We start from the raw sequence: 27,979 nt of genomic DNA, 5'->3' as shown, positions 1-27,979 counted from the left end.
TATTAAACCATTTGATAGTGTTTCTAATTGAATCTAAGTTATAAGTTATATACCATGGCGCTGTTGAATTGTTTCTGATTGGTCAGTGTGGATTAACTTCTTAAACTTGTACAGGGACTTGCCTGGTGGACTCACCACATAAAACATGTTTAATTGTTGATAAGGCTAGTAATCAAGCCAATAATGATTTCTCATTATTAGAATTAAGCACTGATTCATTCATTTTCAGTAAATGCTTATAATGCCTCATCGTGGTGACAGTGGATTCAGGGATTATACTGGGAAACACTGGCCAGGAACACACTAGTGGGACACCAATCCATGCACACACACATTCACACCTGGGGCAATTTACTATCGCCAATCCAGCTACTGGCATGTTTGAAAGGTGGGAGGAAACCGGAGAACATGGACATGGGAAGAACATGCACAGATACTTTGGAGACATTAATCCAAGTAGCTCAGGATTGAACTGGGATGAAGCCTGGGGCTTGGTGTGGATCATTTCACGTGCAAAGTGACCATCTCATCAGAACAATGATCAGTTACAGATGCTGTCTTAAAGACAGAGTAAAATAACAGGGTGTTTAATTCTGAGTGATAAAGAGAGGCTGGAATATATTCATGTAAATGATTATATCTATTCTGTGTAAATTCAAAAACTTGGCCACGTAATGTCAAAGTTTTAAGGTTGCAAGTTGTTTCTCAAAAGATGCTTCAGTGACTAGATTAAGGTCTAATGTTAGAAAAAAGACGACTAAACAAATAGCTGAATTCAGGAAAAAAAGAGAACTAAAATTTATGAACATGTTTTGTTTTATTCACCCATTAGATTGGATCAGTCAAGCAGAGAGGCAAAAGGCACAAAACAAATAAAATAAAATAAAATCAAACTCCCAGTTGCTGTGGCTCTGTGGTTAAGATTCTAACCTCATGATCAGAAGGTGTTGAGTTCAGATCTTCAGCCTGCCAGGCACTGATGTGTCTTTCAGCAAGGACCTCGACTCTCAGTGTGCTCGATGAATAAAACTGTAAATGTAATAAGACCTGAAATAATCTTATTGAAAGACAAAAATGTATTTGGATCTGAAAGAAAACAGTGATCATGAACTGAAAGTGAAAAGAATGACAGCCATTTTAGAAACAATTGTCCCGTGTGAGGCGGGAAAACATACGTAACTGGACAAATGCTGCTCAGCAGGAGGCCCAAGAGAGAGACAATACCAGTAAAGTCAGCGATTCAGCGATAACTCCTCGACACACAGTCTATACAAGACCCAAGGTCATTCAAGGACATCAGTTATAATCTCAGATATAACCAAAATAATATCAATGATCTGATCAAACAAGCAGAATGAGGTGCTCCTGCCTGGCTGCAGTGAAAAGCCAAACACACACTGGCACTTTTCTACTTCCTGGATTTTAGCAGTAACACTTTCTTACACATGGGTACGGCTTATAACTGACATACCTAATGTATCATTCTTAAAAAAATAAGCAATTCTTTATTTTTTTTTTTTTTTTTTTTTAAGACATTATTAAAACATGCTTTAAACATGCAAAAACAATTCTGTTTTTCGGTGTTGCTCCCCCTGTGTGTGTGTGTGTGTGTGTGTCCCCCGGCTAAAGGACATAGGAAGGACGTTAAACAGGATGTTAATATTAAATACTGAGAACTATAGAGAAGCATATCATTTATTCACACCATCTCGAGTGTTGAGTGACTTCTTTCACTTTATAGCAGGATGAAGCATTTATGAGTTTTATGTGGCCTTTACACTACCGGTAAAGGGGGTTGGGGAAGGAATATCGTGTTTAAAACACTACTCAAAGGTCAGAAAAACAAGGCAGTAAAATATGCTTTTCTACAATGAGACTCATTAGTTCGGTTTGCCGAGTGAAACATACACTGCCTGTGTGTTTACACACCAATAATAAAGACTAAAAGAAGGAGGAAACTGCAGTACCCTGGTTCAAGTTTAGCAAACTTAGGCTCTTATGCATCTGTCACAGATGTTTCAATAATGTAAATAGGATGAACAGCACTGGTGCTTTTCCAAATACTGTTGCTTGTGATTAAATCAGAACATAAAATATGCAGAATGGGAACTTAGTAAAGCTAGAAAACATAAAATTTTTTTTTTAAACAAGGCTGGAAATGACAAAAAAGTGCCAAGAAGAAAGTGCTGAGAGCATATTTCAGCTTATCTCACAGCAATGAGACAACTAAACTCCAACTATCCAACAAAACGTAACCAAAACCATCCCTGTTTAAATTACCCTCAACTTATTTATCACATACGGCTTAAGGTTGACTTCTCATGCTCCTGTCGCACGACAGATGTGTAATATACTACCGGGAATGGCATATATTACCATTAGAAACAGGCCAACTCAACACTAACAACAGGGAATATAAAATAAAGCTGAAGCCAGGAAGTTAAGGAAAGTTACATAACAGAAAACGTAAAAGGAGAAAAATGTAAACAACCAACCAAAAAAAAAAATCACTGCAAATTAAAATATGTGAAGAAAACCAACCCAACAAATTCTCATAAGTCTGTTGTGATCATGTGACCAAATATTAATCTATCATTTATACTGTATTCTTTCTTTCTTTGGTGTCTTTGGCCTTGATTTGTAGTCAGGAATCTGAAAAGAGGCCCATTGTGTAACACTTACTGAGCTGGAACATTAAACATGATTTTTTTTTTCCCCTCTGTGTTAAACTTAACGAAGCCATAATTTAGCAGAACGCAGCTCCAGCTCCGTGTTTTCCATTAACATCAACCAGAGAGAAAAAAAAAAAAAAAAAAAAGAGGGCTATTTGCTCTCTTGAACTGTAGGGAGCTTCAGTGGAGCTCGTCCACTTCAATACTGTATTCAGTACTGACACATACTTTTCAAACATCTCTGGCACATTTTTGAATTAATTAAAGTTTACTTAATGTCTTTAAGCAGAAAACTATATTTGCCAAAGTCGTTATCGTTTGGCGCTATCAAGTGATCGTTTCGGGCTTTGGCAAGTTTCATCAAAAGAAATTCTCTGCGGTCCATCCACTCCTTCAGCTCCTCCTCGCCGTGGGCCATAGTACACTTCTCTCCATCGGGGCACGTGCCCTTGCGGAACCTGCAGCCAGGAAAGGTACATTTATCAAACCCATGTCAGTGTTTGTAACGGCACTTCGATGCTGTAGATTCAAACCGAACTCACCGCTCACAGACTTTGAAAACCCCCGTGGGGAAGCGATACTGCCAGCCGTTCTGGTCATCCTCAGAGTTGAACATGCGGTCCTTATGCTTTTCCGAGGTGATGTGCTGCTGCCACTGTTTGTCACTATTGCAGTTCTTCCCACACAGCCAGCAGTGGTTTCCAGCCTAGCGAAGAAGACAGATGTTCATCGTGAGCTGTGACACGACTGATGAACGTGTGGTAAAAAAAAGATGCCTGGTACAGAAATGACTATTTATGACTACTTATTAACATGGTTTTACTTAGTGCAGGGAATTGCAGTTTCCTTCAACTGTGGTGCATCATATTTAGAAATAATTGGTGGAACAACAAAGAAAATGTACCATATACACTATATTACCAAAAGTATTCGGTCACCCATCCAAATGATCAGAATCAGGTGTCCTAATCACTTGGCCCGGCCACAGGTGTATAAAATCAAGCACTTAGGCATGCAGACTGTTTTTACAAACATTTGTGAAAGAATGGGCCGCTCTCAGGAGCTCAGTGAATTCCAGCGTGGAACTGTCATAGGATGCCACCTGTGCAACAAATCCAGTCGTGAAATTTCCTCGCTCCTAAATATTCCACAGTCAACTGTCAGCTTTATCATAACAAAATGGAAGAGTTTGGGAACAACAGCAACTCAGCCACGAAGTGGTAGGCCACGTAAACTGACGGAGAGGGGTCAGCGGATGCTGAAGCGCATAGTGCAAAGAGGTCGTCGACTTTCTTCACAGTCAATTGCTCCAGAGCTCCAAACTTCATGTGACCTTCAGATTAGCCCAAGTACAGTACGCAGAGAGCTTCATGGAATGGGTTTCCATGGCCGAGCAGCTGCATCCAAGCCACACATCACCAAGTGTAATGCAAAGCGTCGGATGCAGTGGTGTAAAGCACGCCGCCACTGGACTCTAGAGCAGTGGAGACGCGTTCTCTGGAGTGATGAATCACGCTTTTCCATCTGGCAATCTGATGGACGAGTCTGGGTTTGGAGGTTGCCAGGAGAACGGTACATTTCGGACTGCATTGAGCCGAGTGTGAAATTTGGTGGAGGAGGAATTATGGTGTGGGGTTGTTTTTCAGGAGTTGGGCTTGGCCCCTTAGTTCCAGTGAAAGGAACTTTGAATGCTTCAGGATACCAAAACATTCTGGACAATTCCATGCTCCCAACCTTGTGGGAACAGTTTGGAGCGGGCCCCTTCCTCTTTCAACATGACTGTGCACCAGTGCACAAAGCAAGGTCCATAAAGACATGGATGACAGAGTCTGGTGTGGATGAACTTGACTGGCCTGCACAGAGTCCTGACCTGAACCCGATAGAACACCTTTGGGATGAATTAGAGCGGAGACTGAGAGCCAGGCCTTCTCGACCAACATCAGTGTGTGACCTCACCAATGCGCTTTTGGAAGAATGGTCAAAAATTCCTATAAACATACTCCTCAACCTTGTGGACAGCCTTCCCAGAAGAGTTGAAGCTGTAATAGCTGCAAAAGGTGGACCGACATCATATTGAACCCTATGGGTTAGGAATGGGATGGCACTTAAGTTCATATGTGAGTCAAGGCAGGTGACCGAATACTTTTGGTAATATAGTGTATCTCTATCTATCTATCTATCTATCTATCTGTCTAATATACACACACACACACACTTACAGGGTTTGAAATTAACACCACGGGAAAAAATCAGCTGTGGCGGGTTACTTTTTATAAATAATGTTCACTGGTTAATTTCCTGGTAAAGCTCATGTAAGCCAAATCTGCGCAGTTTTAGCGCAAGTCCTCAACTCGTGAGCCATAATGGTACACTAAATACAGCATTATTGCGCAGAATGTGCGCATGTCTGGCTTACGTGAACACACCCCTCACTATGCAACAAATAAGGGCGCGCTAGATTCGATACATCTCTCGATACAACTCTGGACTCGAACATACGGTAATAATGTGGCGATACTTATTTTAAGAGAAATTCAGATTTTATAATAAATAATAATAAAATAAATATTTATAAATAAAGATGTGACATAGTTAATCTGGTTATTTCCTTTCTTTCTTTCTTTTTTGTCTATTAGAAGTTCTGAATGGCCGGTAACTTAAAAATTTAAGTTATATATATAAAAAGAGAGAGAGAGAGACAGCCGTTCCATTACCACTTCCTCTGCGTAGTCTGTGGGCATGTGAATTTGCTTTCCGTTCTCCTTAGCAGCACTGCTTGAGCTCTCTTCACTATTGCCTGGCTTCTGAAACTGAAGCCAATTCTCATAAAGCTGCTCCATATCTGCAACTAGACACACACACACACAAAATGGGTCTCATTTATCAAGCTGGATACCAACGGATTCATAAGTAAATCGTTCATGCGAGCGTTTACACAAGCAATTCAGACTTCATGAAAATCCTGTAAATTCGTAAACGTTTCGTATCCTACTCGTGCTCCTGAGGGTGTGCAAATTTACACACACGAAGACTAACTGATGTAAAAACCACGACTTGATCAAATTCAAATCATATAATTTAAATAGATTACTGCACTTTTGTATGTGGAGTATACTGTCGAGATTAAACTGCTTATTTTTATTACGTTTACAGCGTTTAAGCAGACGCCCTTATCTAGAGCGACTTACAGAAGAACTCTGGAGTCTCGATCAAAAACACATCCTCATGCTAGTTCACTAGATCAGGGAGTAGAAAGAGAAAATTTTGTGAAAGCCAGTCGTTTTATATTATTGACAATAATTAAAGAATGTTAAAAATAAAGAAAGCGAGCTGACACAAACCCAAAAATGAAGACGAATAAAACTAATCATTCAATTATGACAAAAGAAATGTCGGTGTGTAAACAGAGGACGGGTCGGTCTGTCTGCGCAGAGCCGTAAGCCGTAAACAAACGACTCAGCTGACGGAGGATTTAGTGCTCGCTTATTATTATTCACATTATATATTATTAAATATTTTATTGGCATAGAAGCGAGTCAAAATAATTTCTAATTCTGTTTTTCAGCCTTTACTCTGGTCGCTCATTTCGTGCTCCCAGCTGTCTGCGCACTTTACCTTTTATGGAGTTTTGTGGGCGTCACTATATGCAAATGAGCTGTGTCAGGAACGTGCTTTGCACTTTATGGGTGATCAACATGCGCAGACATTTACAAACGAAACCAGCGTTTCAAAACTTTTGTAAATCCGATTTTTAGTTCGGTTTGGCTCACACAAACATTTACACACAACTTTACTAAAAGGCAGATTGCACAGTTTAAACTCTGGACCACTGGATGAACACGTGGCAGAAACATCATGGAGATAACATCACATCTGTGGACTTACTATTGTTATCTTTCATATACGTCCAAAGATCTTTCTCCTCCACGCTGTGGGCAAAAGTGCAGTTCCCGATATACTGACATTTCTTGCCAGCAGCCACGTGCAAGCAAATCTGACGATGGAAAAGTACAAGTCATGATAAATAATGATAAATAAGGTCATAATTCATTACGTGTTGTATCTTGTGCTCATCACCACTTTAAAGCTCACCTCAAACTGAGCAGGTGCAGGCTTTCTTGTTGGGAGAGGGCGAACTTCTGTCCACTTCCTCCGTTCGACTGAGCTAACCAGGACCACTCGTCTGTCTTTGGACCAGCTGGATAGTTTTAAAAAAAACAAAACCATGACTTCACTGAAGCTAAAACTTCACTCATTACATAAAGCCAACTGCTATTCAGTCAGGCAATATGGCGAAGTCAAAAACTCACAGGTGTCTGGCTTTAGCGCTGCAGTACTTCTTGTACTTGTCAGGCTCAGTGAGTTGCCCATTCCTCCAGCACTGCCCACACACAAACTGCATTTTAAGATTAGGTGGCCCAAACTTCTTCAAGACGGCGTGGAGCTCCTAAGGGAACACGACACGCAGGAAAATCCAGGGGTGACTACAAACACGTTCCATTTATCAGGTTTAATCGGCATGAAAGTAGTGTTGAGAAGGTCTAGGCACCTGTTCTCGCGAGCTGTGCTCGATATTCCAAAACTTCTTTGCCTCCTGGACAATGGCTTCATGTGTAATACCTGAAAAGTTGCCAATATGAATTAATTAGAGCTCGAAACGGGCAGGTTTTCTCGCCTACGTCCTACTACTGCAGTTGAGCTGCGGGCCCACCTTGCTCACGCTGCATCATCCATACTTGGAGCTCGACGAAGCTGTGGGCAAAGAAACAGTAATCCTCTCGCTGGCAGCCGTAGCGCACTGCGTGCCTACACACATCCAGCTGGCACTGTGAACTGTATGGGCGAATTTTGGAGTACTTCAGCGTAGGGTTCTTCACTAAATGGACGAGGCACCTGATGAAAACATGAAGGCAGTGTTCAGGGGGGTTTTACAGCTTCAGTGCCTGTGTGTCTTTGCCATGAGTCATGGCAGACGTCACTCATCAATCACCACCAAAACTATGAGAAGAGATGCTTACTTATTCTGATCAAACCCATGCTGTTTCACTTGATGAGAGCAGATACCGGGTTTGCTGATTTTTCTGGGTTTGTGATCAAAGCACACCTACAAATCAGGTCACACTTATTAGAGGTTTTCATAACATCAGACACATGCTTTACTGTGGCAATAGAGCACAAACTCTACAACACTGTCGTTCTGGTTTCAAGTCATTTCCGCTGGAATGCAATAGAGATGCACAAGGTATCGAACGTTTGATGCCTTTTCAATACAACGATGCAGGAAATGATTAGATATCTATAACTTTTGTTACTTTCAGTGCTCAACTTAAAAGCAGACTCGGCCAACTGCACATGCTGACATGAACTGGATGAGTCGAGACACGGTCAGTAGCTCGAGCAACAAATGCACGGATAAAGAAGAGTAATGTATGATCATTTTTTTTTTTTAACTTATGGATGATGATGATGATGATGGGCAGCAAACAGAGACAAAGACAGTATGCAGAGGATGTTTAAAAAAAAAAAAAAACCCTCCACAAGCGACTTGGTGAGAAACCTGATCGACAAGCATCATGACGTCAACTTGGCAGGTTAGATGGCTAAATGCTTAATTCAGGCAAATTATCATCTGCTTTTAACAAATTCACTAATAAATCTGTAAGTAGACTAATTTTGAAGGCGCGTGATAAAATATTGGTGTTTATCCCACATACCGCTGTTGCATTCTTAAATCATCAGTTGATTAATCAGTTGATTAATTCTCTATAATTCAGACGAGAGGTTTCTGTCAACGCGCTTGTTCTAGCATGTTATCATTTCTTAAGACTCATTCCCAGGGACTTTGGGGATTACATACAATCATCGATACAGTGATGCTTGTTTGTTTAACATTTATGGAAAGAGTCTCCAGGGTCAGCAGACTTTAAGTCTTCAGAAGTCTTTTTTTTTGTCTAATTACAACTTCAATACAGAGAAATGAAGACAAGCTGGTACGGGAACGACTGTTTATAGCTTTACCGTCATGAGTAATAACAGGAAATAACTTGTCTTGTGGATGTTTCACAACATTAAACATTAACTATAAATGGTTAAAGAGTAAATGTGGTGTTCATTAATTAAAAAACAAGTAATAATTTGCAAATTGCAAAACCCAAAATCCCTTTGGGGTAGAATCACATGACGCCACAGTCACGGATTATTTCCTGTAACAGTACGCCATCATGGTTTATTTCTTAGTTGAAACAGAGATTGGTGTTAAACATAAAACCACCATAACTTCATGAACTGATGCGGTTTAACGGTACATGCACAGTGCCTGTGGCGTGAACGTCTCCTGCTGATCCCTGTGCTTGACTGGCTGCTTGACAGGTGCCATTTTTAGCTTAATAACACAACAGTTTGGCATCGCTGAGTACCGGGATATAAATATCACCTGCTGGAGTTGTTCATTTTTAGGGGAGAATCTACGATCTTAAGTCCTGATTAGTCAGTACTATGTGTCTCTCAACACGTGATCTCGGAACATATTAAATGAAACCTTGTTTGAATTATTTATTTAATTATTTGTTTTTATGGAGACCCTTCTATTCCCAAAAAGGAGGAAATTGAAATTTAGTGGAAAAATGAATTTTTGGTGTTGAATTACGTCTGTGCCGGCCCCCGCGATTTTAATTTTATTTATTTTATTTTTGGCAAAGGATCGAGAATCATGAGACTACACCTGGTACTGGTATCAAACTCAAAATTCTGGCATAGTATCAACTCTACTAAAAGCAAATTAAGTGTGTAGCTTTCAGTGGAACCACATTTAATACTGTTAATATTGAAGAGTTAAAAAAAATAATAAAAAAATTAGAAAGACTTTCAAACTTGTAGTTAATTGCACTCATGCAAGCCAATCACATGAATGATCTCACCTCACACAGGAACAGAAATATCCCTTGGTGCTCCTGTAGGATTTTGGAAACGGTCAAATTAATCTTGGCTCGGCTTCCACTTGGATCACACAGCAGGTCTCTGGAGAAGAAGCCCTTGCGCTCCAGGGTCCAAACATCAATTTCTTCTTGGCAGTAAGCAAATGTACAGTGACCAGGGTACTTACACTCTTCTCCATTAGCGACATCTTTAAATTATTAAGCAGAAGAGGAGATGATAAAACAAATCATTAGAACTGCAGACTTACAAAAGAACATGACAGGAACATGCAAAGTATATATATATATATATATATATATATATATATATATATATATCCATCCATCCATCCATCATCCATATCGAGATTACAAATCAGATTCCGTATGCACTAAATGGCCAAAAGTATGTGGACACCTGACAATTACACCCATATGTGGTTCTTCGCCAAACTGTCGCTACAAAGTTATAAGCACACGATTGTACAGAATGTCTCTGTGTGCGGTAGCATTACAATTTCCTTTCACTGGAACTCAAACCTGTTCCAGCATGACAATGCCCCTGTGCACAAAGCGAGCTCCATGAAGACATGGTGTGTGAAGGTTGGAGTGGAAGAACTTGAGTGTCCTGCACAGAGCCCTGACCTCAACCCCACTGAACACCTTTGGGATGAACTGGAACACCGACTGAACCCCAGACCTCCTCACCAACATCAGCGCCTGATCTCACTAATGTTCTTGTAGCTGAATGAACACAAATCCCCACAGCCACGCTCCAAAATCTAGTGGAAAGCTTCCCAGAAGAGTGGAGCTTATTATAACAGCAAACACAGGGGGAATAAATCTGGAATGAGATGTTCAATAGGCACATACGGGTGTAAAGGTCAGGTCTCCACAAATCTTTTCTTCGCTGTCTTGGGCTCTAATCTGCAACTAAACTTTATACCAAATTCCGTCTGTATTAACCAATCATTCAGCAGAATCCTCTGCACGTACATTAGGCTGCACATACAGAAGATAAGTGGTGGAGTAGAAGAAACAGAAGAAAAGAAGGCTTTCAGAAAAGAATGGGACTGTGCACGAAGGAACATCAGTCCACGGTTTACTGGAGCTGGAGAGATACGAAGCCCCTGAAACCTGTTGCTTTGCTTCTTCTTAAGACTTTCTCGTGTTGCATGATAGGATGTAGTTAGAATGTTTGTTCAGTTATTCGGGAGTTTTAGCTTTAAGTGTGGTTTGCTTGCATGTATCCAGCAGAAGTATTGTTCTGGGTGAAGACGTTTGATTCAAATCGGCAATGCCAACTTGTAGAGTTAAGCAAGTATCTTGACATGGAATCAGCTGTGTAACTGGTTGAACGCATGTGCGTGGAAAGCATGGGACTGAGGGCAGGGGTTGGACTTCTCTGGTGGCTATGTTGTCATGACAACACATGTACATCGTCAGTAAAAAACAGGCTCTCGTGATCATCACTCTAGAATGATATTAATACAGAAACGAATGCATCCATCCTACTCAGTGTAGTAATGAATGAATCCCGGCAAATACTATTTTCAAAAACAAACCCTGGACAATGTGTAACTAATGTGTAAACATTTTAAATATTCAGCTACAACCAAAAAAAAATTATGTACGGTTATCAAATGGTATGAACAAAACGCATTAACAGTTAACTCACCTTTGCAAATATAATACAGCCCCATGTACTGATTTTTGGTGGGCCTTGGCCGAATCAATTTCCATGTAGGAATCTCCACGTGTTTGATTCTTCCAATCAACAAGTCTTTTTTACATTTATGGTCCTCAGAATGATAGCTGTAGTCTAGTACCCCAGGCCCTGCAGGTAAAAAAAACAACAAAAAAAAACAAACAGCTATGAGAGTGGCGTGTCCTATGAAACCACAGCAAACAAAGGAAGCGTACATCTGTACTGCATGACTGCCTCTTACCGGTTTTAACAAAGCACACAGCACAGGCTTGTTTAAACTCATGGCTTTCAGCAAGTGGATTCTTGGCAAAGTCCACCTGCTGTGGAAGCTCCTGTGCATAACCAGCGCTTTCTGGCATGCCGAACATCATTCCCACGGGTGGCACCGCGGGCAAGGTTCTTTCACTGGTGCCCATCTACATGCAAGAATGTTCAAAGTACATGCCAACGTCATTAAACAAACTTCATGACAGAGGAAAAAAAAAAAAAAAAAAAAAAAAAAACGCAGAAAGCACTCACCATAAAAGAATGCTGGCCATAACCCGTTTCCAGTGGAAAAGTTTTTTCTGATGCGGTTTTGGAAATAAGATGAGATAAGATAATTAAAACATGACATTTAAGAATTGTAAACAGTCAAAAGAGGACATTAAAATGGTTGAGAACTGTATATAGAAGTTAGTGAAATTCCAGTAAATTTCCATCGCAAGATCCTAATCTACATGGTGTCCGAATAGTCAGGAGCCAAAGGGAATATGTGGAGGAAAATCCGAAGGGAAAAAAAAAAAAAAAAAAAAAAAAAAAAGGATACAGTGGCCAAGAAAATGAGTGGAGCTTACCAATATTTAAGAAAGAAAAAAAAAAATTTTATAAATTATTTTGATGCAAGTATGCTTGCGTGATATAACGATATTAGTGACATTTATCGCTAACTATATTATATTACAAGACCCTAGAGAGTAAAGTGTTAATGATTAGGTGCACTGCATTATGGGTAGTGTAGTTAGGGGTGGGGGTTGAGGCTGGGCACGTGAGAGCCACCGAGAGAAGGTTTTTTTATTTTCTTTTTAATGTCCACTATTATATTGAAATGTTTTTTTTTTTAAACTGGTTACTACACTTTACTGCAGAATGACTTAAAAATCAACCTGAGGTTTCATGACTTCACAGCGATTATATATTTATACCCTCCCTTCCTCTCCTTAAACTGGAAATGGTAGAAATGCTAACAGGTTAAATCGTTAACTGTGATATGTATTAAAAAAAAAAATCAATATCGCGCAAGCCTAAACGCAAGTGATTTGGTTTGCGGTTGTGGTCTGTACTCGCAAAAAGTGGCTTAAAATACAGATCAACAAAACAACAGGACCAACAACGGTTGTCTTGACCATTATAAATAGCAACTGGAATATGAGATCCCACTCCAGACGTGTAACACTGACACTTCAGAGATGAAGCAACACACCTGGCTGAGACTCTGAAAGAGACAAGCTATCCAGTGAATCCAGCTGCGAGGGGAATGAGTCCAGGCCGAAGGAGTAGGTCGACGCGCCGGGTTTGTGATAAGGTGCAGGCAGAGTCACGGTGCACGGTTGTGTCATGAGCATTGTGTGGCTCATGTAGGAGTGCGGCTGAAGAGGAGCAGCCAGGGAACACGGGGTACCAATACTGCTTGTTAAGGGAAGAGGACCAGTCACTGTAGGAATGACCTTAAGGGGTAACAGATAGTATGATACAAACATTATTTATTATTATTATTTTTATATATATATAAAGATATAAATTATCATCAAAACCAAATCTGACACAATAAATACTGGACATTCACTTCCTGTCAGATTCCATGCAAGATAAGTAAGGAGTAACACAGACTGTACGGTTATACGAAAACCGGGGTGGTGTGATACGGCACAACGCGGAGCAGAGTGATACTACAGCGATTTGCCAATGATTACGATGTTTGATTTATTAATGAATGACACGTCGCACATTTTAATAGTTTTTTAGTTAGATTTTGCCTAATGTTGTGGACCTTCTGACAGCCGAGATTTTACCTCTCTCTCTCTCTCTCCCTCCCTCTCTCTCTCTCCCTCCCTCTCTCTCTCTCTCTCTCTCTCTCTTTCTCAAACCACAGCTTGCCATTTTACCATGAACCCAGAAATTATAAGCTCCTCTGTCCTGAAAACGTTACTGCGCAGGGAATCTTTAAAAACCACCGTGACGTACAAAGCGCTGACACTGGAGACTCTTTCCATAAATGGTAAATAAACATTAAAGTTTATACATTTATCTTTGTTAAATCTATCTATTATTAGTCTTAGATTATGTGGCATGTCTGCTGTACAAGTCCTTGCGTATGAGCTGTTACTATAGCAACAATAACGTATTAGAACGAGCGCACGAATATACAGTAAACCTGTAATTCGTGTTACAGACGGAACTACTGTCTGAGCCGTGATGTTATGGAAAAATGATGCACACCTTCTGACCAATCAGATTCAAGAATTTGGTGTAATTTCAAGATAAGATGAAGCATGATGCAATTTAACAAATATGCTCAAAGCAGTTACAGAGATGTTGGAAAGTCTTTCTGCTTTCTATTCTCCCACATGTAGTGAACAGAAAACAAGTTTGGTGAAAGACTGACTGTGTTTTACATCCTAATCTTAGAAGCTGTGTTATATGACGACACGTGTTTATCAGGCTGATATTCTCGCGCATCAGGGAACATCTACGTAACCAGTAACATGACTCCAAGTTTGTTTCCTGCCAAAACAGTGCGAGTGTCTATGGATACTCTTACTTGTGGCAAACTCAAGAGATGCCTCTGTGATTACAAATCAGCAGATAATGATAGGTCTGGTATTCTCAAGGTTACACTTCGCCACACTTCCTCTGACATCTCAGCTGTGGAAGACTATACGCAAAATACTCTTCCTCCACATAGCAGCATGAGCAAGTGTGGGAATTCCTAGCCACACCACGTCATGTCACGTCTTGATTTTAATTTTTTAAAAGAATACTATAATGTTAATCCACCACGAAAAGCTTGTGCTGTGTTTGAGGCGATGTAGCTCGGAATATGAACTTGAACTTGGGTTAGTCTTCTCAGATATCAGTTCCTTCCCTGGTTACAGAGTGACGTCAAATCAACATGGCCGCTCACACTGTACACAGTGTAATGTACCCCTTTTCTACTTTTAAATGATTTACAGCAATATTGGCTTTAGATCAGTTAATATACAGACAGAGTACTCGGTTAAATCTATAACACTGACCAATTACTGACTAGTCACTGTTTTGAAAAGGTGATCATCATCGATAGAGTTATCACTCATATAACTAACGTTAGCCGGCTAGCTTGTTAATGACGCTACACGCTGTTGTCGCTGTTCACAATTTCACTCCAAAATGTTGCATAAATCTTTGACATTCACTACAGTAGAACAGCACCGACAGCCACTCAGGCCTGTAACTGTAAAAGTGTGGCTAAGGGAGCTTTTTATGAGTTGTACGTGCTCTGAGAGTGTAAACATGCTTTGGTGGATGCATCCATGTTTTTTTTTCCTTTCTCCCATGAATGCAGCATTAATGCATAAGAGTTGCTGGAAAGATTTTACTGTTTTAATATTATTCAATGGACGGCACCGAGGGTCGGGGTTGCCACTTCACAGCTCCTGAGTCCCCGGTTCGATCCTGTGCTCAGATTACTGTCTATATTTTGGATGACCTCCTTGTGTCACCTTCCACCTCCTGAAAACATGCTGGTGGGTGAAGTGGAGACTGTAAATTCCCCCTGGTGTGTGTGTGTGTAGGTTTGTGTGCATGGGGCACTACGTCCCGCCTGGTGCTCTGAGATAGGCTTTGCAACTCTGGGGAGGATAAATCGTGTACTGCAGATGAATGAATGAATGTTATTAATTTTTTAAAATAATATTACCTATTCAAATGTGAACATCGTTGATCCCAGATAGTGTAAAAAAACGTTTCACTGTCCGTAGTTTGTTAATGTTTGCTACATTTGCCCCAGTATAACACTACAGACTCATCACTACTTCACTGCATTGAAGTACTCTGAATCTTTTAAACAATTAAAATTAAAATGATTAATGAAATACGACAGCCGTAGCCTATAGTGTTGAGTTTCTATCCAGAACGTGTGGAGGTTTTTGAAATAATAATATTGTCTATAAGCCTACGAAAAAAGCTTGATTTTGGTAATTTCAGCATAAATCCAAAATCTTTCTAGAGAGAACTGTGATGCATCTAAAAATCCCTAAAGCCGAAGCGATAGCTTATTCTCAAATTGGACACGACGACGTACCGTTAATCCAGTTAAGTGTACTACAGGTTACTAGTTAGCTGTTGTTAGTTAGATTTCGTTCTATCAGTGTTAGCATCAGTGTTAGCAAAACACATCCAATCTCCTAAAACCATGCTTCACCATTTTTTTTGTTTACCAAACATTTACCATGGGCAGGTCAGCTGGAGCTGCTTTATCCAGCAGCTCATCCAGATCATCTCCTAAAATCTCTCCATCCAAGTCCAGCTGTGCGTAAGAATCACTGGGCTTGGATCCATTTACTGCAGGCATGACCAGAGGACCAGGCTCAGGTTTTGGCAGCTCAGCGGGGGTTATGTTAGGTATTGTATGGACAGGTACAGGCGGAGGCTCCATGTCTGTTTTCTGACTCCCAGGAGGACACACTGGTATGTTCACTGGCAACAAAGTGCCAACGACCTGAGTAAACTGACACTCATCTGAGAAACAGAGAAGAGAGATCATTTAGTCATTGGCTTCAGGGTGGTGAAAAGGTTTTCAGCCTCAAAAATAAAATCAAGCGTAACCGGTCTTACCTATTTCAATGTCTTCGACAGAAGCAGAGCTCTGAGAAAACTGTCAAAAAAAAAAAAAAAAGTATTTGATACGGACGAGTTCACTGTAATTTTAAAACTTAAACAAAGAAGATTAGTCATACCTTTTCATTCGTTGCTCCTGATGCACTGGATCCAGATAAAACATTTAAGGCAGGCTGTGAGAATATTTCAGAATGAGACTCACCACAAACAGCAATGTCAAATCTCCTCGCATTTAAAAAAAAAATACCCCAGAGTACCAAGTCCTCATGTTTTCTTAGATCTGTCTGTTCTCATATAACCTGAGACACGTTCCTGGTCAGTTAAAGTTGCTCTTCAATAGATGGCGCACTAAACACTGTATACTGCGTAGTACCTGATGGTCTCAAACTAAACATTATACATTATATGAAAATGAGAAATTATCATGTGGTACCTCATGTCTTTAAAACTACCCCAGAACCACCTCCACAAGCACCACCACTGCTTTTAAAACTCAAAAATGTTCAGTAAGGCTGGGCGATATGATATTATACTCTCAGTATCGTGATAAATTATGTCACAATACGCTTTTCTGAAATAGACATCTTTTTATTAAATTTAAAATATATTACAAACTCACTGGAAGCACCTGATGTGGTATTAAGACTTTGTTTAATTTTTTTTTTTTTTAGATTGTACAAAATGTCTCTTTATAAACGTTTACAAACAAAATCGCATTTTTAAATACAAAAAATACAAATGAACATATTAAAGAATATAATATGTATTAAATTTGTTTACTACCAACAGACAAATTTAGTATTATTTATACATTTAAAAATGCAACACTGTTTTGCTCGCAGTTTGTGAGCAAACCTTTAAATCGTGCTGCGTATTGTGCATCACAGAAATGCCTTTGAGAATTGTTATATGATATTTTTGCCCTCAGTTTAACTTTTTGCTTGTAATTTCTATCTAACATGAAACATGTGATCATTATGGTAGAAGTGAAATAACACGCTTCAGTGTTATATTGATGTATAACAACACGGTGCATGACGTGTAACATACCTTGCCTCTCACGTAGGCTTTACGAATTTTCAATCCCAAAATTTTGGCAAGCTCCTGAGTCAGTTCAATCACTCTGGCATCCTAATAAATTGCAATACAGAATACATAAACAGTCAAGCCTAAAAATATCTTTCAGTAAATGTTTACCAGAGTAAAGAAAGCATTGTAAAAAAGGGCTGACCTGAGGCACTGCCATGGAGCACTTAGCAATGACGTCGTAGGCCTCTTGGTGTCTCTGCATCTCTTTCAGGCATCGGGCTTTCCTATACTGTGCTCTGTAGTTGTTCTCGTTCAGCTGAAGAGCTTGTTCGCAGTCCTCCAAGGCTTGGTCATGGAGGCCCTACAACACAAGCGACAAAAATGCAAAATGAAGTCCACGTGCTGAACGAAAGCAGGTTGAATTTGGGTATCTGTGGCATTACTGTCCAAGGCTGAAACAGTTTCTTCTCCTAAACACTCGGGATCTTTAACAGCCGCCCAGCCGCCCACTGAACACCCGCTATAATACGGCAGAAGCACGCACTCACCATGTGTAAGTAGGCTGCAGCACGGTTAGCGTGGAGCCTCTCTCGCGTTTTACAGGGTATGTTGATGTCTTCTGATTCTGCATATTCGGATACGCCTAGGGCCTCATTGTAGAGCTCGACAGATCGAGCCCAATCGCCTTCGCTGAATACATCGTTGCCTTCTCCAAACAGGTTCTTCACCAGGTCCTGAAGAAACACCTGTTTATAAAAAAAACACAACACATATTTAACGTTAATCCAATATGCCTACTTTAACAAATGTATCAGCATGCATGAAGTAGCGGGACGAAAGGCTACAAACCTCGTACTCCTCCTGAGAGCCATTGAAGGGCAGAGTAGACCTACAGACAAACAAGTTTAAAATAAGTCCAGAGACAATTACATTTGAGACTTGAGCTGAAACGAGCTACAAGAGTTCAGACCACAGCACTTAGTTAATCCCTGGCCATATTGTGCATGATTCTTTAGTACCAAATACTGAAAACAAAATACATAATCAGGGAAGAATATATAATAAGCAATAATATTATGATGTTTTAATACTTGGCTGTATATGCTTTACATGAAACGCAAGATATCGTTGATGCATTTCAGGCTCACGCTGATGTAATGCAGGATCCTTCCATTCCTGCTCGTTTCTGTAGATCCTTTCCTTTTTTCATAACAAACTACCAGCACGTGGTAACATAACATCAATTATCAAGCATCTCAACTTGATCTTGCGATAAACTTGGGCTGCACAATTTCTAACAAAATGAAAATCACAATTTTTTCAAACCCAAAAATTCTTGGATTAATTTTGTATTATTTCTTACGTTACTGAAGCAGAATGTGGCAGCTACGTTTTCCTAGAGGATGTCTGTGAGTTACAGCTGCCTGCCTTACTGAGTTTCTGAGCAAAAAATAACTGCTATTTATATAACTTTAATGATATTAGGGTAAAAAGAGTGCAGTATATCCTCCCAAAGTTAAAAGAGAAACAGCAACGTTAAAAGCTGGTTATATGACTAGTCGTTGTGTTGTTTTTGTTCTTCTGTTGAAAGCAACCTGTAAAATCTGCAGGCAGAAATCAGTCCTGATAAACGCTCTATGTGTGATGCATCACTAGAAGTAATGCATAATGAATTTAATATCCAGTCCATAACGTGAAAGATTCGTTTAGGACAAATGTGTTTCTTCTTACTATAAGTAGGCGTTTTGGATCATTTTAAAATTCGCTCACAGCAGCTTTCTGATGTTTCTCTTCTTTTCCTCGCAGTGCTTCAGGTGAAAGAGTATGTAAAGTCTTAATGGACAACATCTGTGGTCATTGTTCATGGTGAATAAGGAGGAATAGAGGCACTCTGTTTTTACGTAATAGTTACCCGAGTGCAAATACTTCAGAACAGACACTGGTCTTGAAATGAATCGTACTGAAAAACAAATTGAAAACAACAGTCAGTTCCAGTCCACTAATATGATTGGGTAAGCGGTGTTCCAAGGGTGCTGATGTTTAATGTAAAAAGCACTGGGACGTTTCACCGTTTCTCAATTCGCTTGTCTGCGTTCGCTACGTAAAATTGTTCGTTACGCTGAAACCATTACTACACGCAGTGATCTGTCCAGCTGTGGCTTTTTTTGGGAACTATTTTTCTTGATGGCATAAACATAAACAAAATATTTGTCCATATTGTATCTGAAATGTCAGTTACTCTGTATTAAGTTGTAGAAAGGCATCACACTCGCAGTCGTGCTGTTGTACTGAATATCACCACGGCTGTGATTATCTGCAGCTAAACAGCACACTTGTTTGTCCGATATTGCTTATTTAACTGAAGTTTCAGCTTCTTAGTTGGATAGATGTGAAGCTGAGAATGATATTGAGCAATAAATCAAATGTTCAGTAAAGGAAGTTGCCACCTGATGAGGATTTTGTCCAAAAAAAAAAAAAGAACCTCATAGATGGTGGCTATGCTTATGGCTATGCTTGTGTCATTTTCTGTATAAAATTTGTCTGCAAACTATTTCCTTTCCAGCTGGGTATCACGGCCCACCAGACCGACTCAGCCTGTGTCTCGGCGATTAGTAGCAGTTCAGACTCCTTACTAGCAGCGCGGGGATGTAGGGAAACACTTTGCATGTTATTTTGGGTTCAAAAATCACATTCATTCATTCATTCATTCACTTACTCTTTTAGGCATTACACAGGGTATTTGCTTCTAACTTCAATCATCTATCTTTAAACTTTTGATGCATCACTTCTCTCTGCTTAACCTTTTTTTTTTTTTGGAAAAAATCGATTCCCTAATGAGGAATGATTTCAATCTCTAAGTATGACAGATATTGATTCTACATCAAAATCCTCTGCAAGCTTCTTCTGCAATACACCACAGGCATGATTTATCAGTCACCATCACATCCAGTGTGACACTAATTACTTATAAAGCATATATACATATATATTATTGAATTATATATATGTTATTGAATTATTGATTCCACACAGACCAACAAGGACTCCATGATCACTGAATCGAAACGTGTTGATCACCCAAAGGTCTAAATTTAAACACTAAGGGAGATGGAGCGTTTGCTGTTTTAACGCCTAGACTGTGGAATGATCTTCCTTTACGCATAAGATCTGCGCACTCCGAGAAACTCTTAAAAACTCATTTTTACAAGATGGCTTTCTCCTAGTGTATACTGTGTGGTGTGCTTTACTCTGTGTTTTACTTTATGGCTGTGTGTTATGTTGTAATGTGCTGCTATTCCCTGTCTTGTTTATGTTCACGCTGCTTTATTGTTTTTTATATATTGTGAGGTACTCTGTTACAAATGTCTAAATAGCGCTACATAAATAAATTTTATTTACGTACTTACCTGTTCCCAGTAAGGCTGTCATGATTACTCAATTAAATTTGAGTACCTGATTTTAAAAAATCTGCGAATACAATGTACCGTTTCGGGTATTTGGCAGAATGTGCTGTTATGGTAACTCAAACACCAGAACAGCACATCTTCAGTGCTGCAGCACCTGAAAAGGCGACATCCGGGTGTCAGACATCCGACGCCTGACAGAGCACGGCAAGTTCACTACAGGATTTGAATGATTTTGAATAATCTTAACTTGCATACACGTTTTAAGCACAAGCCCGAAAAGTGATGGGTATGATGTGTGTGAAGTGTATAATGTGTGTGGTGTGTGCGTATGATGCATATAATGTGTGTGCGATGAGTGTGAGATGTGTATAATGTGCGTGGTGTGTGTGATGTGTACAATGTGTGTATGATGTGTGTGATGTGTGGATAATGTGTATAATATGTGTGATGCAATGTGATGTGCATAATGTGTGTGTGATGTGTATAATATGTGTATATGTGTATAATGTGTGATGTGTATAATATGTGTGATGTGTATAATGTGTGATGTGTATAATATGTGTGATATGTGTGATGTGCATAATGTATGTATAATATGTGTGATGTGTATAATGTGTGTGATGTGTGTATAATGTGTGATGTGTGTGTATAATGTATGTATAATATGCGTGATGTGTATAATATGTGTGATGTGTGTATAATGTGTGATGTGTGTGTGTATAATGTGTATAATGTGTGATGTGTATAATGTATGTATAATATGTGTGATGTGTATAATGTGTATATGTGTATAATATGTGTGATGTGTGTGTGTATAATGTATGTATAATATGCGTGATGTGTATAATATGTGATGTGTGTGTATAATGTGTATAATGTGTGATGTGTATAATGTATGTATAATATGCGTGATGTGTATAATGTATGTATAGTGTGTGTGATGTGTGTATAATATGTGTGATGTGCGTGATATGTGTGATGTGTATGATGTGTATAATGTGTGTGTGATGTGTGTGATGTGTATGATGATGCGATGTGATGAATTCGCACTGCATTATGAAAGAGTTTTTCACCACTGAATCACCCGTCAGAAGGCATGACTTAACAGAAAGTGGGAAGAAATGATAATATTCTCTGACCGAATGTGAAGTATTGATGTGCTCACACGTTTACTTTTCCAAATGTGTGCCACATGTTTCATGATGTTTCATAATGTTTCCATGGTTACTCATCACACAAAACAAGGAATTATAATCCCGGTAGCATTTTTATCGTAAAACAGTGGTCAAATATCAAATACTGAGTGACAGAACCTTTCAGAATGATATATATTTTGGCGAGATTAAATAATTATCTCAAGTGAAATTATTATTCACGTAAGCCTATTTTTACTGTGAAAAATCCGATGACTCGATTAATCGTCAAAATAATCATCAGATTAGTCAATTTTGCCTGTAATCGATAGTGATAACGTTATCTCCCAGGCCACCATCAGCCCTGACCCCTAACTTTTAATCCTGTATGAAGTTATTTAAGAAGGAATGGAGAAAGATGGACTCACTGGATGAACTGCAGCCCTTTTTCAATACTCTGCCAGCGGCTGCTTCTGTCCTGACACACTCCTGACATGTTCCCATGCGTGTTAGGAACTTCACTTTAGGTCCAAACCTGCAACACAGCCATTACAAGACGTCTTCACTCACAGCTCTGTAAACACAAACACACCAGGTGAGTACGAAGGCATTATTTAAACCACTTCCGGGTTCAGCCTCCTACGTCAGGCGGTTCAGGTATGCTAGCTAACAAACTAGCTAGCAGTCTGGCAAATAACGTCACTGTAACGGCTCTACATAAGAAGCTGGGATTTTTTTTTCCCCCCAAATAAATTTCATAAACGCTTATACAAGTCACTGAAGTTGAAAAATCTGTGTGTTTGTTTTAGTCCCTAATTCAGAGAGTTCACCCGGACAGGCCATGCTAATATGATGCTAAGTGGAAATTTACCCATGATGTGGTTTCCAACTAGAAACTAAAACTAGCTACAGGACATTAATCACGAGTTAGCTTTCTTACTCATCTTATTCATCATATTTCAGCCACTGAAACCTAGTTTAATTATTGCTAATACACAATATGTTAGTGTTAATGATCCAGAAATGACACAGACATGGTCATGGTGTTTAATGTTAGCACAAGTGTTGAGGTGTTTATTTAGCTAACTCAACCTTATAAACCATAACCTTAGCTTTCTTTCTAAACTAGGAAAGCAGGACGAGGTGCTAGCACTGGTTTTAAACCTGTGCAGAAGAGAAATAAAGCTAACCCAGCTCCAGTTTTCACTCAGTGTGGTTTAAACACTGGGTTATTTTCATCAGCTGACTCACCTGAGTGAAACGCCTCAGCAGAAATAAACACCAACACAAAACGCTTTAGAAACTGGTGTAAAGAGCGCTGTAATATTCCAGCAGTCTTTCCTCCGGATTCAGACAGCGTGTTGAGAAGAGCTGGGCTCTGGATCTGTGGAGATAATGCGACTTTGTCTGCGTTTGAACTACGCCATCTGCTGAACACAACCAAGAGCTTCAGCTTCAGCTTCTTTCTTTGGGTTTTATTTTACTCCAAAACACACTTTTGGTGCATTTCTGCCACCTACTGTGCTGAAATGTGGAGCATCCTGTGTTGAAGGAAGAAACTTATCATATACTAAAGTCTTTTAATCAGAGTTGATGCATAATGGTGGTAGAGCAAGTAGTAGGCAAGAGAGTGCGGTTTGTGGCAATAGAAGGGATGATACTGTTATTTCACGTCTCCTATTCATAGTAGGGCAAGAGAGTAGGGTAGTAGGGCAAGTAGTAGGGCAAGAGAGTGCGGTTTGTGGCAGTAGGAGGGATGATACTCTTATTTCACATCTCCTATTAGGAGACATGATATAACAGTATCATCCCTTCTATTGCCACAAACCACTCTCTCATGCCCTACTACCCTTTGGATACTATACACACATATCTTCCCTTTCCCTCCTTATCCCATATTTCTTGCCACACTCCCTTTACTGCTCCTTTTAATTTCTGATTTACTTAATGGGATTCCGATATCTATTTCTGGATGCTTTAAAGCTTTCTTGGCCATATCATCTGCTTCTTCATCACCTTCCACCCCAACGTGATAAGGTAATTATTATTGCTAGTTGTATTTGTCAACTATTTTCTGAATGTGTCTGCCAAATGTCAATTTCGAGTCCATCCATACTCCCCAAAACCTTACCACTGATACCTGCTCTAATAACTGGTCATAAATTTTTAATTTAACTTTAGGACTTTTTTTCTCTCTTGAAAAGCTTATTACCTGAGTTTTAGTTACTGAGAATCTAAATCCCCAGCAATCTACCCACTCCATCATCTGCATATAATGATCTTCCTATCTCAGGCCTAACTTTTGAAAAAAAAAAACATCACTTATCATTATATTAAAAAGAATGGGACTTCCCTGAGACGTCCCATTATCAAATGAATATATATTTGAGTATGATGCTTCTACCCTCACTTGTATTGTCCTATCCACTAAAAAACTCATAATCCAGTTATATAATCTCCCCTTCATTCCCTTTTTATCCAGTTTAATTAGTCTCCCTTCCTTCCACATCATATCGTAGGCCTTCTCTACATGAAAGAACACCCCCGCTAGTACTTCTTTGTTCACTTGTGCTTTTCTAATATCTGTCTCAGGACAGAAAACCGAATCCATTGTGCTTCGACCCTTAATAAAACCATTTTGGTGTGAATTTAATAGCCCCTTACTTTCCAGAACACAAATGAGTCAAGACATTACCATGATTTTCATGTCAGATGTTAAAGCAGTGGGTCTGTAACTCATAGGATTTGAATGATCTTTCCCTGACTTTGCTACACGTACGACAATTCCATGTTTTCAGGAGGATGGAAGCTTCATTTTTTTCCATATCTTATTAAAAAGGCCCAAAATGTCACTTAGTGAGCTCTCTGAGAGATGTTTAACCATTTCATAACAAACTTCATCCTTCCCTGGAGAAGTATATCTCACACCCACAAGAGCCTGTTTTAATTCATACATTGAAAAGTGTACTGAGAGTATCTTCAGTAGTACTTTTGTGGTCTAAGATATCCAGGTTCTCTCTCATACTCTGTTCCCTACATTTCCTCATTTCATCTGATATACGTTCATTGCTATGAACTTGAATGAAAGATTCTGCTAGCACTTCTGCTTTTCCACAATCAGTGATAGTTTGTTTATCATCATTTATTAGGACAGGGATATTATTACACTTCTGAATCCCTTCCATCATCCTAATTTTTTAAGCTGTTCTAAGCACTTTCCTAACAATTGCCTGAGCTCTCTTATACATGATGAAATCATCAAATGAAAAAGTCTCCCTTAATAATCTGTTTCTGACTCTGAATACCTTACTACAATCATCTGTCCACCATGATATAGCTTTCTTCTCTCTAGGCCCTTTGCTTTTACCAATAACAACTTCTGCTTTTTTTTTTTTTTTTTTTACACATAATTCCACTAATTTTGCTATTAAGCTCTTCTGCATCTTCTATTGATTTGCTTATACCCTTAAATCTTTCTTCACTTATCTCTTTGAATTTATCCCAATCTGCAGATTTATATTTCCACCTTGGTATTCTTTCCACACACTTTCCTTAGCCAAACTTTGTGACGTGATCGTCAGACAAATTGCTGCGTATCGCCCTTTAGCTGCATCCTTTCTTGTAAAGCTACCATCATTAATACATATTAAGTTTCTTGAATCAAGAATTTCCTCCACTACTTTTCCACTATTGTCAGTGTTTGAGCTACCCCATAACGTGCTATGTGCGTTAAAATCTCCACACCACACCACCCAATACTTTCCCTCACCCCCAATTTTCCTAATAACTCATTACTTAATCTCTCACATGGACTATAGAAATGAATTACTCTTCTACTCTGTGTCCCAACCCATACCTCCATGACCACTGCTTCACACTCAGTGTTCACATCCACATCTCTGAACCCTATTCCTAGTTTAATAAAAGTTATCACCCCACCACCATTGCCAGCTTTTCTGTCCCTGCGTTCTGCTGTATATCCATGCACCACATACTTCAAGTGAGGTTTAAGCCATGACTCCTGAACACCTATTATTTGTGGATTATCATCCAAATCATCTGGATTTCTTGAATTCCAATCCATTTGCAATTAAACGTCTGGTGTTACATTGAATTATTATGAACACCATTATGAACCACCACCTGTTTAACTTTAAGTCTGTACCTTTCGTATTTCATTTATTTGCCCCACTGTTGTTCCCTCAACATCCAAGTATATCCCTTATAATTATTCTAATCCTTTCAGACCTATACTTTGAACAATTTGCCACTTCCACCAGGAATGCAAAGAATGAAACCTTATCCACTATCGATGAGGTTCCTTTCTCTCTATCTCCGGAGTGCCAGTTACCTTTTGTTCTTTCTGCTGAACTGTCCTCCGAACACATTTGCTTGCTCTGCATACGTCATTCCCTCCAGGATTTCCTCAACCTCCTTCCTGACCTGGCATCCACCATATCCAGCACTGTGCACCCTCCGCAGTTGCAGCATTTCAGACTCACTCCATGCCCACTTTTCCATATTCATGCTCTCCACTACATCTAGCGCAATGCTGTTCCCTTTACAAACAGCTACCACATGCCCAAACCTTTGACATTTAAAACATCTTTTCAGTGGCGGAATATATGGACCGACAGCATAACTTAAGAAACCAAGAAACACCATATCGGGCATTCTTTCCTCATCAAAATGTATCATAACTGAAAGACTATCTCCTCTCCTTTCCCTTGGTCACCTTCAGTCGTTTCACACTGATCAGCTCAACCCCTGACAGGTTCTTTTTACCCATTTCTCTTCTTCCAATACAGTACTGGACACATATACTCTCATTAAGGATTTTAATCCTAGTGCTGCCTTTTGCTGTTTGCTATCCCTTACAAAATATCAGCAGTGTCCCATCTCGTATCTTTTAGCATTTTCAATCTTAACTACAGCTTCCTTCAACGCTTTAATTATTCTTATTGGATTTAACATGTTCATGGATTCTGATAGAAATTTTATCATTATTTTATATTCTTTTTTTCTTCTCCTAACCTGTCGATTTTCTCTTTCACCATCCGATCCTGAAGCCTGTCCGAACCTTTTTTCCCTCTCTGACTTTCACTACTTCTTCCACTCTCTGACTCCCCGCCAAACAATCCATCCTCCATCTCCTGATCACTTCTGGGAGTCTACATCACTGCCTCCCATCTCTGCTCTAGTCACATTCCAGTGTTGCCAAACACCCTCTCTCTCTCTCTCTCTCTCTCTCTCCAGCAGCAGAGTTCAGTAAGCGATTCGATTGGCTGGTTCCACAGAACACCACCACATCCAATAGCTGACACAGGTGTTATGTGTCATTCGCGAAAGAGTCGACTCTTTGAATCAACTCGTTCAGGTGAATGTAGGTGCTACTATATGGCCAAAAGTATGTGGACACCTGACCACCCAAATGTGGGTCTTCCACAAGCTGTTCCCACAAAATTGGAAGCAGACAAGTCCTGTATGCTGTCATTGTATGCTGTAGCTTTACAATTTCCCTTCACTGGAACTAAGAGGCCCAAACCTGTTCCAGCATGACAATGCCCTGTGCACAAAGCGAGCTCCATGAAGACATGGTGTGTGAAGGTTGGAGTGGAAGAACTCGAGTGTCCTGCACAGAGCCCTGACCTCAACCCCACTGAACACCTTTGGCATGAACTGGAATGCTGGCTGCACCCATAGACCTAATGCTAATGCAACTCAAATACTTCCACTTCAAACTGCTCCTGGGATTTTCACACACAACAGTCTCTAGAGTTTACACAGAATACTGCGAAAAAACAAAACAAATTGAGTGAGCGACAGTTCTGTGGGTGGAAACGCCTTGTTGATAAGAGAGGTCGAGCTGCCAGGAAGGATATAGTAACTCAAATAATCACTCTTTACAACTGTGGTGAGCAGAAAAGCATCTCAGTGTGCATCTCAAAACATTCAACCTTGAGGTGGATGGGCTACAACAGCAGAAGATCACATTGGGTTCCACTCTTCTCAGCCAAGAACAGGAATCTGGGCACAGACTCACCCAACTATCCTAATGTCAAACACCCTATTTATGTTTTTTTTTTTTTTCCAAATAACTAGTGCATGTTTTATTATGCATTTTTAACAGGATATGATCCTCAGCCAAAAACACACAGGCTAACCATGTTCGCTTTGAAGGAAATGCTACTGTAAAGCAAGTCCCTTCTCCGGAGGTGGGACACATACGTTCTGTACGTTCTGCTCTGAAGCATTTTTG

The 27,979-nt window shown here is 39.7% G+C and overlaps 1 protein-coding gene across 1 annotated transcript; it reads right to left on the bottom strand.

Annotated features, from left to right (window-relative positions):
* Positions 1-798: 798 nt before the first annotated feature.
* Positions 799-23,160, bottom strand: zc3h7a (zinc finger CCCH-type containing 7A). The gene is made up of 23 exons (XM_034298551.2): positions 22,972-23,160; positions 22,149-22,255; positions 18,030-18,069; positions 17,729-17,926; positions 17,383-17,541; positions 17,202-17,282; positions 16,271-16,324; positions 16,149-16,188; positions 15,763-16,052; positions 12,757-13,000; positions 11,814-11,860; positions 11,536-11,710; positions 11,265-11,423; positions 9,590-9,795; positions 7,691-7,776; positions 7,384-7,565; positions 7,222-7,292; positions 6,983-7,119; positions 6,765-6,870; positions 6,558-6,666; positions 5,387-5,520; positions 3,215-3,378; positions 799-3,130 (listed from the first exon to the last, which is right to left on the bottom strand). Exons 2-23 carry the CDS (start codon positions 22,214-22,216, stop codon positions 2,941-2,943), a joined length of 2,940 nt encoding a protein of 979 aa, XP_034154442.1. The 5' UTR covers positions 22,217-22,255; positions 22,972-23,160; the 3' UTR covers positions 799-2,940.
* Positions 23,161-27,979: the final 4,819 nt, after the last annotated feature.

Source organism: Pangasianodon hypophthalmus, chromosome 23, assembly GCF_027358585.1.
Source record: "Pangasianodon hypophthalmus isolate fPanHyp1 chromosome 23, fPanHyp1.pri, whole genome shotgun sequence".
Classification (NCBI taxonomy): Eukaryota; Metazoa; Chordata; class Actinopteri; order Siluriformes; family Pangasiidae; genus Pangasianodon; species Pangasianodon hypophthalmus.
This window is presented reverse-complemented; position numbering and strand designations above follow the sequence as displayed.

What these genes read in the sequence shown, in the direction of transcription:
- zc3h7a (XM_034298551.2), bottom strand. Translation starts at nt 22,216, where the DNA reads ATGTCAGGAGTGTGTCAGGACAGAAGCAGCCGCTGGCAGAGTATTGAA. An exon ending in CAGGAGCAACGAATGAAAAG is followed by an intron (nt 16,189 to 16,270) that starts GTATGACTAATC and finishes TTTTTTTGACAG; the next exon opens with TTTTCTCAGAGCTCTGCTTC. An exon ending in GATGATGCAGCGTGAGCAAG is followed by an intron (nt 7,293 to 7,383) that starts GTGGGCCCGCAG and finishes GCAACTTTTCAG; the next exon opens with GTATTACACATGAAGCCATT.